Below are 12,215 nucleotides of genomic sequence, written 5' to 3'. Positions count from 1 at the left end.
CACTACCCTCTACTTAGCCAGCTGTAGAGCAACTATGGCACCCTCCCACCTTGTATCACGCAACATTTTCATCCATTTTGCAGCCTGAACTGTATAGGGTGGATGGGTGGAAAGAAAGACCCTCCTGCTATCCAGGTTCCCGAGATGTCTTCTTCTTTAGCAATGGCAGACTGCTGGCTCTCTCCCTTTGCTTTGGGGCTTTTAAGTTTCCTGTGAGCTTTACATCAAACGGATGCTGTGGTCTACTGCAAGCCCTTTGAAGTGGAGGGGGCCGAGGCCATTTCTCCGCTGCCTGGTTATCAGAACTGAAAGAGGGACGCCTGGTGTGCATGCAAAATAAATACAGAAATAGTGAAGTCAGAAGAATACTGATTTATGTCAGCCAATAACACTCTCAACCACCAAGTCTCTCTTTAGGTGCTATTCGAGTCTGCTTTCTTGGACAAGATGAACGGTTTTAGGACATAATGTAAAATGTACAGTCTAGGCCTATTAAAATAAGACTTTTTTTCATTAGTGTCAAAGAAGTTGTTGGCTCTAATGCAGTAACTGAATGAATGGTATTTGGTCATTACAACAAGGTTACAGCATAAACTTCTAAAAATGGTAAAGGTTTAATTGTCATTGGCTCACAGTATTATACTATAGTAGCCTATATTGTAGGCTAATTGCCTTTAAGCTATTCTTTAGTGTTGCATGACACTCAGATCCCGACTGGGTCGCAGTGGGAGTTGACGTAATGCTGGAACACGCGGGCGTAAGGACCATGCAGAATGCGATAGGCTAGCTGAAGTCTGCCTCCTCTCCTACCCATTGCATTTCTTTTCATTGAGCAAATCCACAAGAAGCTGCCTGCGAGTGCTCAACCGCATCCACATATTTTATTCCAGGGAAGAGAACTTTCTGTGCAACAAAAATGGTGAGAAGTGTCCGGCAACGAAAAGAGGTGAAAACCGAAGATGTATTTTTGGACTCGGAGACGTCCATGGATCAGCATGATTTTGAGATGTCTTGTCCTTTCAATGACGTCTTCAACTCCAGAGATTCCCCTATGGACCAGATCGGCACATTTCTGAAAAATGTGCAAGTTTTATTAGAGGCAGCAAGTTACATTGAAAGTGCAGAAAAGAGAGACGGAAGTAAGTCCATTTGTGTATTTAATAACGTTTTGCCTTCTTGGGGTTTTCATAGAAACAAGACTTTCATTGTCAACAGACTCAGACAACAAAGGACTTGAGTTCAACGAACTAGGCGCAATCAGCGAGCCATAAGTAGACCAAACGTGCATTGTCCCAATATGCGGCAAATTGAAATATTTGCAACCATACATGCTATGTTATTTCCGTTTCAGACAGATAGTGCGACTCCAAAATGAGATCTCACGCACCAACATTAGGCTATTATTTTCCCTTGGAATCCAGTGCATCTTATTTCAACAATAGATGCTATCTTCATTTTAATACAATTATAGTATTTGCAGGTGAATAGCATTGGTGTACCGGTTACCTTAGCCTAGCATAAGCGCACAGAACAGCTTGGATTATTGTGAATGGATTAATTTTTTCGATTTGTAGCTGATGTGACGAAGACGCTCATTTCCAGCGATATGCAATCGTATTTATTTTGACAGGATTTCGTTGCCGTCGGTGTTTGTATACTCCCGCATGCAGAAGGCCTGTAAACTGAGCTCGAATTAAGTTTTGGTTTGTTTGGAATATCATGTAGCCTACAGTATGGACAAATGTGAGGGTTAACCACTTGGAGATGATCCAGGGGTTATGTTAGTGCAACCTAAATGTTGAAGGAGTTAGTTAACTGAGTAATTTCGCACTGTGTTGACATTTGAATGATTCTGAAATACTAAGAGGTACCTGGAATTCAATCCATTTGAATGACTGAACTTTAATCCAACTTGAGAGAAATTATAAAGGGCTCTTTTAAACTGCGAAGTCATAGGCTGCATCATACTGGAATGCTAAAGCGACATTTTCTACGAGTTACTAGTACTACGAGGGCTTAATTATAAGCTAAAATATGTTTCACTTGTTTTTTAAGTCACTTTTTTTCGTTGTAAACCATGTAAAGCTTTTGACCTAAAAGTGTCTTCCGCGGAACGTCTTGCTCACGTCAACCCACTTTTTGGCCAACTCTGGGAACCAACTGTTTGCTTCCTGATATCTGGAGGTGTAGCCACATGGTTTCCACATGGCGCGAATTCTCTCGATATGATTGGCCAAAAGCTACTTTGTTGCCAGCGCTTACCAGACTCGGTCACCAATCAAACGACTCCATAGCGATGACGACATGTGTTGCTGGGCCTGGCTTTACATGGGTAGTAGAGTAGAAGACTCCGAGGATTTCATAGGTGTTTATCCACTCGCACCTGCGATGTCTTTGGTGTGTTTGGAAGTTTTTCTAATACATGCAAAGCACGTAGGTCTCGTCTTATACATGTGACAAACATAACGTTTATCAAAGCCTGCTTCCAAATTATCAGGCTGACAAAGTTCTTCATTCATGGTCTCCGCGAACTAGTCTTTCATTGCTTATCTATGATAAATATAGCTGGGTGTTATATCCTTGGGGATTGGGTTTGTTGGATATGTAATGAGTACTCTGTGACTTATGTCCTAGGACTAACTGTGCATGTGTGCTAAAACTGAATACAAGTTCAAAATACAGATATTTTAAATTGCGCGCACGCTATGTGACATTGGAGATATTTGAAGTGTAAGGACTTCATATCCCACAATGCTCTGCGGAAGAGGTCCATCTCCTCCTCTCAGCTGTGAAGCTAGGTAAACAAACTGGGGGAGGAGTGAAAACAGGCAGAAGGGACTTTGCAAGCTGTGGGCTTTCGGGGAATATTTTATATCGTTTATATTCATTTTTTACGATTTGTAGTTGTCTCTTTCCTACACACTTTTAATACTTTGATACTCTGACCTCGAGACTTTTTAACGGCTGAAATCCGCCTGAATTTGTTGCAACCAGGATAGCTAGCTTGCCATCGTCGGCAATAAACAACGTAAACGTTAGCGAGCTGCTTACTTCGCAAGATATTTCGTTTAGAAGAACCAGCAAATACAAAAACAAAATAATTCTTCTTGGATCTTAGATCATAGATAGTACTATTTATTGAGAAACAATATAGTTATCAACCTGTCGTTCGTTCAGAAATATTCTGCCCTAGTCGCTAACAGTATCAAACCAACGTATCGTTAGCCTCAGCAGAATGACGGCAGTGCAGCTGATTAATATCCAGAGGTTATTGGAAGCTGCGGAATATCTCGAAAGAAGAGAAAGAGGTATTTCTTGTCAGTAGCACGTTCCTGTTATTCGTGCTTGGATACTTGTTTGTTTGTTTGTCATGTGTTTCTGTCCTGCAACCTCATTATGATATGACTTACCTTCACTACTCTGTCCTAATACATCATATCTTCCTCAACAGAATGTGAACACGGATATGCTTCTACGTTTCCATCAATCCAGAACACAAACTACCAGAGACAACGGAAGTTTCGAAACAAAAAGTACAACAATAACCACAACAGGTACGTCAAACACATACGAGGGCTTTCCAACATTATTTAAGAATAATATTTACAGTCATTTATGAGGAGTGAACTCTGCCTGTCAAAAAGATATCGGATATACTGCCATATAATCGCCAAGGTAGCTACACCGCTGTTTTGGATAATTTCATATTGCTGTCAGTCTCTTAAAATTCCACAACAGCTGGTAGACTCAGCCAATGGTAAAGTTATAGACACTTACAGTTTTGTAAGAGTTGGTCATTTCTTAATTCGTTTATTTATTTGACCATACAAGTACATGTGTATGTTCGCTCCTTTCGTTCTGGGGGAGGGGTGCTCACCGCTTCAGTTGGCTTTCATCAGCTGATTGTCAAAGCGACTGCAGCATGGAGGTTAGGGACCGGTGGAAATTACAATACCAAGATGTGACGAACACTATTGGATTTTGTTTCTCTCTGCCTTAATCTGATATACATTGGATTCATTTGACGGATATTGTCTTCAGGCCACATCATGTTCCCTTACTGTTACACTCGGGCTAGTAAGTCGTCTATTAGGGAGACGCAAACAGCTTGGGAATTTTTACCAGGACCCTTGCGGAGAAAAAAGCTCTTATTAACGGCAAGTGTTTTCAGCCAACTGACAAGGTGAACACGTAGGCTTAGGCTACATACAGTGTACAGTTACCTGACTGGAATTGATACGATATGCTGCATGTTTCAGCTAACAAGAAGGAAATGCCAAAATCAGCCTTGTCGATAACCTATAGGGGGAGTTGACAGATTCCTCAGTAAACAAACGTGCACTCCATATTCACTCGCATTTCCACCTCATCGGGGGAAGCTTTTATGCCTTGGTTTACAGACAATTCATGTTTTTTTTTATTGATTTTTTTTTTTTGCACTGTCGCTAATATCAATTACAAGGTGGGACGACTTGTTATGTCATCGCGCCATAGGTAACGTTATGACGTGTTTTTTTTTTTTTATTCTGTGGCCAAAACAAACACATGGTTGCACAGACAGCATGTTCTTTGTAGTCCTTGGCATTTGTCAAGGAACATTGCCTTTGAACATGACTGCCTCGTCAGATAAACACATTGGCATTGACCAGCATTGCTACTGTGTGTTTAATATAGCTCTGCTATTGGTGTCACCCAACAGGCAGTCACCCCACCAAAGCCTTTTATCTTAATACTTGGCCCGGAATAGGAGGAAGGAAGTCTTGACTGTAAATGAACATAATGCATAACCTTTAGTCCTACACGAATCTTATCCTGCTGCAGTGAGGTTGTTATTGTTATCTGGAGTGCTGTTCTGGCGTGTGCATGTATGTCTGTGTGCGTGTGCGTGTGCACAGGTATGGGTCGGATGTTGCAGCTGCAGGTCCTCACTGTTTATTATCTCTGCATTGCTGAGATTTACAAGAGCTTTTAGTGGCTGATGCCGGGGCTGATGTACGTGTTTGTCAGCCCCCCATAAAGGACACATTATCTGGTCTTCAGTCATGCTTAAAGGCTGCAGTGGGTGCTTGACAGGAAACTCCTTTCATACCCGCGCGCCTGTTCTCTTTCCCCCCCCCCCCCTGTCCTTCGGAGTTCAGGTAATTGGGTAAGGAGATAGATCAATCAAGATATGTTTCACCGCAAAAAGACCACCTACCATCTCTCTCAGACCCCTCGAGCATGACGGTCTATTGTATTGGCTGGCGTAAGGTTAAGAGCAAGGATTCATCTTAGAGTGGGGGGGGGGGGGGTAAAATTTCAGTCTGTTCGCATCAGCTGCCCCCAAGGTTTGTTAGTTCCCCTTGCGCATGCTCTGGTGTTGTATCTGGGAAGAGAATCCACCACGTGGCTGTGAGGTGATGCCGTTTTCTTTTCTTTCTTTTTTTATTTGTTTGTTGTTGCTTTTTGTAAGGGCTTTGCAAAGGCACAGCCAGAGAGAGAGAGAGAGAGAGAGAGAGAGAGATGCTGCACTTTCCTGTGCTCTCCAGTCACGTGGCATTTCCTGCACTGTGGAAACACAGAACACGCAGCCACTCTCACCCAACCCCCTTCATCATCATCCCTCACTCTCTCTTTCTCTCTCTCTCTCTCCCTCTCTCTTTCTCCCTTCCTCCTCCGAGTCACTCCTCACTCCTCCCCTCCCTGCCAGCTCCTTGCATCTTCTCGTGCAGAAGAAAAACGACAGGCCATTAGGTCAGCCTCGGGATGGCTGGAAAAAGAAAGGAGAACAAGGGGGGGCGGGGGGGGGGGGGGGGGGGAGAGAAAGTGGCGCAAAAATAATAGTTCCCCATAAAAGGGAAGTGCTCGTAAGACCTGCTGCAGACAGGACAGAGCACATACACAGAGAAACACATGCACATACACCTCGCTCATACTCTTACACTCACTCACACACACAGAAACGTATGTACACATACACACACACACACACACACAGAAACACCGGCTCCCAGCCCCCTGCTGCGCTGGTTTGGGTACAGTAGAAACGGCCATTTAAACCCCCCAGGTGCTGCTGCCCTCACTACAGTGGCGTAGCCACACGCCCAGGCTCTTAAGAGCCCCGTTGCACTCACTCAGCATTATTAACACTGCACTGACTCCATGGCCTGGCCTGGCCTAGCCCTCGTCCTGCTCAACGCGGCTCCCTCTTCTCCGCTCTTTCTTTCTTTCTTTCTTTTTCTTTTTTTTCTCTCGTTCGCTCTCACTCTCCATTGTTGCTTTTGCAGTTGCAGGGGCTTCCATCACTGTGGGAACCTCTCCTACTCTTCTCCAGGATCTCTACATCTATTTATCTTAATGCATATTCCCTCTCAGTCGTTGCCGTTTTCCCCCTTGTGCATCTCCCATGTCTTCCTCTTGCCCTTTCTCATCTCTCTCCCTTTCACACTCGCCTCTCCCTCGGTCTCTGTCCCTCTCCCCCTCCACCGTCTCCCGGGTGCCTCTGGCATGGCACGTGGGCCAGGGCAGCGGTAGTATGCCCTGTGACAGGCGGGTGTGTGAGTGTGGGGGCAGGGTCAGCGCACATGCTCTCCTCCTCTCCTCCTCTCCTCCCTGGATAGACTTTAATTAATGAATCCCTCCTGCCGCTCTAATGAAGGCAGGCGGTGTGGCAGAGGACCGGGAGCCAGCCGGTGAGGGGGTCAACGTGTGACCGATTGGCTTGGAAAAGATGCACGACGCCTCGTTTTGAGGAAGTGTCAAGCTGTACGTGCACTAGAAGGAATGTGTGTGACACCCACAAAAAAAATCTCATGAAGTATTGATGAGGTGTCTGCACCTTTTTAACATACTGGTAGACCAGGAAGCAAGCAAGCAAGACAAGACAGATGGTGGCAATTTATGTTTCACAAGGAAGACCTGAATCCTAACCTGCTTTTATTTGAATAATTAATGAAACTGTACAGCAGGAAATACTGGAACTGTGCAGCAGGAAATGCTGGAACTGTATAGCAAGAAATGCCTAAATAAATTGGAAAGGCCGCAATTTTTGCTTTCTGTTCTCGTATTTATTTATTGTTTCTTCTTCCACTGCAGGTCCACGCACAACGAGCTGGAAAAGAACCGGTAAGTGGGTTTTGTGTTACTTCTCAAAATGGCTGCCCTGTGACAGTGGTAGTGCCTGCCTGACCTCTGGGGCAGGAAGCATAGGAACCTACCGCTGGGCGATATGGACAAAAAAAATCATATCTCCGTGCTCTGGGCCAAATGGCGATATACAATATATCTCTGTATTTTCTACGAAGTGAGCTAAATGTTCAGTTGTAAGTCAAAGCCACATGCGAGGCGTCACAAGCACTTCTATTGAAACAGGCTGTGAGCAGAACACAATGCAAAAACAGGGTTTACATTCCTGTTTGAAAGTAGACAGCTACAAAACATTGTATGAAATAAATATACATTTCATTTTATAAAAATCTTCATTTGGAATTTGATGGGAGGTAGATCGATGACGAGAGGGCAGGTCATCTGATAGTCTCCAGGATTCCTAAATAAGCCAGTCAGTTGTGTGGAATTCATTGCCTCATTGGATTTTTCTTCGCCCACGTGGAAATACGTACCGGAGTTTTGTGCACGCAACGTTTAGATTTATTACCGAGATGAGATCAATCAGTTGTCCTTCTTTTCCTTACGGGAGTTTTGTTGGGACCGTTTGCAATTCCCCTTTGGAATGTTTTGCTGTTTTGATGTTCACTGGAACTTTAATCATTTTATTATTTTTCTCATATCATTTTATTATTTTTATCTTTGCTGTTTATGGCCTGCTGCAGGCAGACAGCACGTCATTTTAGTTGTTTTACTGTTCGCAGTGACGTGACTCGCAAACACATTGACCTGAAATACTCGGTCCACCTTCCTCTATCCTTTTACTTAAACCATTCCTATCCCATATCATTTCATAGAATGCGTGTTTACTAGAACCGCACGCAGACATAATTGTGTGATGACTCGGACCAGTTGTTACAGTTAGATGAGATATTTTGTTCTTTTTTTCCCCGCGGCATTCAAGTTTGTGTGAACTTTGTGGCTTGTCTCATTATGCTGGCTAGCATTACAGGCATGCTGTTAAACACATGGAATCTCTACTTTCTCATATATTGACTGACAGAGGTAACACCGGTACTACGTAAAAATGTGGAAACTTTCTCAAAATAGTTATATTGATACATATATCTACTCACTTCATTGACAAGGGTCTAAAGTAGTCCTGAATATGGTTAACAACTCTTTATTAGAATAAATTAGTTGTGTAATGCAACATCAAACTATATTGATATAAACAATCCTATATCTCGGTTTGAAATATATATTGATGTACCCACCCAGCCCTATAGAGACAAAATGCCGCATAACAGGCCTTGTTAGAAAATGCTCGCATAAGCACACACACACACACACTAAAGAAGGCAGAGGTGCTGTGTTCGAAAACTGTAGCCTAATTTGGCAAGGGGATATGATTTCGTGCTTTATCAGCAAAAGCCAGGAAGCACTAAATAAACATTACCTAAAGAAGTTTGCATTCCTTATTAGGTGTCGCATAAGTGCAAACATATGCAACCATGCAACCATGCAACCACGCAAACACATACACACAACCCCAGAGCCATATCTGTTGTGCAACAGGTCCTTCAAAACCGAAAGTAAGATGTGACCCAGTTCTGCTAATCTAAGGGCATTCCATATCCCCCCCCCCCCCCCCCCCCGCCCTCGCTGCTCCTCTGCGCCTCTGACTCACCAGTCAGTGGCCGGGTTATGCAGGGCTGTCGTTGCCAGGGTTTCATGTTGCAGCGACGGCCAGGGTGCAAGCAGAAACCAGAGACACCACCCCCCCCCCCCCCCCCCCCCCCCCCTTTCAAAATAAATAACTGTACAAACAGATTGTGTAATGTTAACAGTGCTTAGTAAAAAAAAAAACACACACAGACACACACACACACAGGCATGTACGCTTAAGAAACATGCCGTAAAAAAATGATGTAGACAAACATTTGCCCTGGCTACTAACTGGGATAGGCCACATTTCACACATAGCCTTCCAGAGACAACATGCTGCTTAACAGAGCAGCGTATTGTATCCTTAGCCTGAGGTGATTGATGAGGTCATTTATGACGACTGTCCCACAATGAAGACTGTGAGCCCTGAGAAATGAATAGTGTTGTGGTGTTCATGATGGGTGGCCAAGGCCACGCTGATACTCAAGAGAAGTCCTGATGTGTTGTCTGATCGGGACACGCTCTCTCTCTCTCTCTCTCTCTCTCTCTCTCTCTCTCTCTCTCTCTCTCTCTCGCTCTCGCTCGGACACTGTGAGAGCGTCGTCTTACTTTGGGGTCAAAAGCGGTAAATCTACTAAATCCTAGCTTAGACAGACAGACAGACAGACGGGCAGGAGTGGCAGTTCAAGGGTGGTGCTCACTGCTTCTTCTTTTTTTTAAAGCGCACTCCGAGAACAAGTCTGGGTGGGGCGGGACGGGAGGGTGGCGTGCCGTTGACTCTACAGTCTCGGTTTCGGTTAGAGTAATTCACCAGTCGCATTGCCACCCTAAAGCCATTATATTATGGCACAAAGGTACAAGCCACGGGCCTTTTATTGCCCTTCGTGTCTGGGCTTACCCTTTAAGCACATGGCAAACAGGCTTTGCAACTTTTTTTTTAATATTTACCATTGTATGTCTATGACTCAGCCCTAAGTCGTGTACAGCTACGTAGCCTCTGTGTAATGCACGCTTGAATGAGCGGCTTGAAGGGCTCATTGAATGTAAATACACGGGTATTAAAGAGGCACGTTACCAACCTGACCAGAGAATCCCTGTGTGTGTTAAATATAGAACACAGGCACTTAGGCCTTCTCTCTTCCTCTCCTCCTCCTCCTCCTCCTCCTCCTCTCTCGCCTCCTGGCTTTGAGTCATGGTGCCCATCCAGCTGGTGGTGGCTGATAGTGCCCACACGGTGTGCGTGGCAAAAACGGGGGCTGGGTTCTGATGATAAGGGCTGGAGTGTGAGGCCTCCTCAGTGGCCGGGCATGTGAAATTGACGCATGTTTTTTTTTTTTTTCAAAAAACAAGAGGACAGAAATATCCCAGGAACATAATGATGGTGTCTCTGATCAGCAGTGACATCATCCACATGCCATTTGTGTGTCCACCATATGGTATCAGACCGGCTCGCAATCAGAGACTCGGTTGAAAGGAGCCTTCTGACGCTCATCGTTTAAAAGAACTTATGGTCCTACTTTATGTAATGTTTATATAATGCCACATCACATTTTTTTTTATTACATTGTAGATATTCATAAAACATTTAGAGATTTCCACACAGGTCCAGACAGCAGATAAAAACCTGTGCTGATCGACTATAACTAAGCCCAAGTTCAGAGAAGGCGTTGCCTGTTTGCCCAGTTTTGCTGGCTTGCTATCTGCGACAGATCTGCTGTGCTTCTGTGTTTCTGTGCGTGCGATGTGGTGTGTTCAAAAGGCAGCCACAGGCCGCGATAGCCCTGCCCCGGGAGGAAGATGAGAGAGCTGCAAACCACGTTCCACACACACACACACACACACACACAGACACCTATCTACATACACACCCATACAGATACGCACGCACGCACGAACACACAGACACCCATCTACATACACACACTGGCATTCACCCAGTTTAGCCCGCAGCTTGTCGCTTTGTTTTCCTGTGTGCTTCTCTGCCAACTTTTTTTTCTTTCTTGTCTGCTATTTTTCGTGGTCTCTTCTTGGGAGCAATGTTCTTCCTTCTGCCAAAGCTCCTTACTCTGGACCATATCTGGGGCTGATCAGCTGGTTCTGGGCCTGGTCTGGGCCTTCAGCCTGCAGCAGAGACTGCTCTGACATACCTCAAGGCCTTTAGCCCCTTGAATACCACACTGCAGTACGCAAGCGTGCAGAACTTCTGGAGACCATAACGTCTACCTTTTGTACTTTTATGTCATGTTCAGTGAATTGGGGGGGGGGGGAAGTGAAAGGAGGTTGTTTCATTTGAAAACCACGTCATCTGCACACTTGCAGACGGTCTCACGAGCGCTACCTTGTAGCTTCTCACGCAGAGGCCTTGCAGCACCCCTGGGTGAACCTACAGTATCTCAGCCTCGACGAGAGTCTGTCCGTCTCACACACGTGTGCGCTGTGGTGCACTAGTTTTGGCTACGCAGCACAAAGCAGAGATCCAGAGGAATCTGTCCTCACGGCTCATTTAGTTTGTTTGTGTACAGAGGAGTGGCAAGTATGAGGGGCATTTCTTTCTGTCTCGTTCTCACTCTGTCTGTCTCTAACTCTGTCTCTCACTCTGTCTGTCTTGGTCTGTTTCTCTCTTTCGGTGTGTGTGTGTGTGTGTGTGTGTGTGTGTTTCTTTCTCTCTTTTCGGTGTGTGTGTGTGTGTGTTTCTTTCCCTCTTTTGGTGCGAAGGCAGCCGAGTCATTGGATGGCTCACGCACGGGTTTAGCCAGTGCTGTGTTAAATTGAAGACTACGGCAGCTTCCTTGGCTCTCCAGGAAAAGCTTGCCAAGCTGGGATTGGCTGAAAATAGCCAGGCGTGTTGCTTCCTTGCGTCCTTTCGGCCTGTACGTGTGGAAAAGGCGTCGTGGCGTGTCAACGAACACTCTGGGATTCGCCCTGGGGCGATTGGGGGGGGGGGTTTGCATGGCAACACGTCTGTCACTCATTGTTTTCCGACTGATTATCGTGCCTTTGTGACCTTGTCGTTTTCCACCCTCTGAGGTCTTTAAGGACACACACACACACACACACACACACACACACACACAACCTGTCACACACCTGTCACTCATGACTCTCCTGGTGTGGTTTTACTTTCTGTTTCTCATTGCACTTACACACTTAAAAACTGAGGAGATAAGGGGAATGTGTGAATGTGTCTGAGTGCATGTGTTTGTGTGTTTAGATGTGTGTGTGTGTGTGTGTGTGTGTGTGTGTGTGCGTGCATATGCGTATGGGTATTTGTGTGCATGTGTGTGTGTGTCTGCGTGTGTGCGTGTGTGTGTTGTGCGTGTGTGTGTTGTGTGTGTGTGTGTGTGTGCGTGTGCGCGCCCAGAGGAAGCGAGGGTTGGAATGCTGCCCTGTCCCTGAGGGATACTCCGGAGCCACGGAGAGAGGAACTGGAAGCATTTGTTCCTGTGCTGTGTGTGTGTGTGTGT

The 12,215-nt window shown here is 45.3% G+C and overlaps 1 protein-coding gene across 2 annotated transcripts in view; it reads left to right on the top strand.

The window, feature by feature from the left end:
- Window positions 1-800: 800 nt before the first annotated feature.
- mxi1 (max interactor 1, dimerization protein) overlaps window positions 801-12,215 on the top strand; it is a 27,883-nt gene continuing 16,468 nt past the window's right edge. The window contains exons 1-3 of one of the 2 annotated variants that reach the window (XM_012833867.3): window positions 801-1,139; window positions 3,452-3,554; window positions 7,075-7,104. In XM_012833867.3, the coding sequence (XP_012689321.2) occupies window positions 917-1,139; window positions 3,452-3,554; window positions 7,075-7,104 (356 nt within the window). In that variant the 5' untranslated portion in view covers window positions 801-916. Of the gene's footprint in view, window positions 1,140-2,473; window positions 3,309-3,451; window positions 3,555-7,074; window positions 7,105-12,215 lie in introns of those variants that run through there. The other variant, XM_012833868.3, reaches the window with a different exon arrangement.

This window comes from Clupea harengus, chromosome 26 (assembly GCF_900700415.2).
Source record: "Clupea harengus chromosome 26, Ch_v2.0.2, whole genome shotgun sequence".
NCBI classification, from domain to species: Eukaryota; Metazoa; Chordata; class Actinopteri; order Clupeiformes; family Clupeidae; genus Clupea; species Clupea harengus.
The sequence above is the reverse complement of the archived record's forward strand: the minus strand, read 5'-3'. Positions and strand labels throughout refer to the sequence as shown.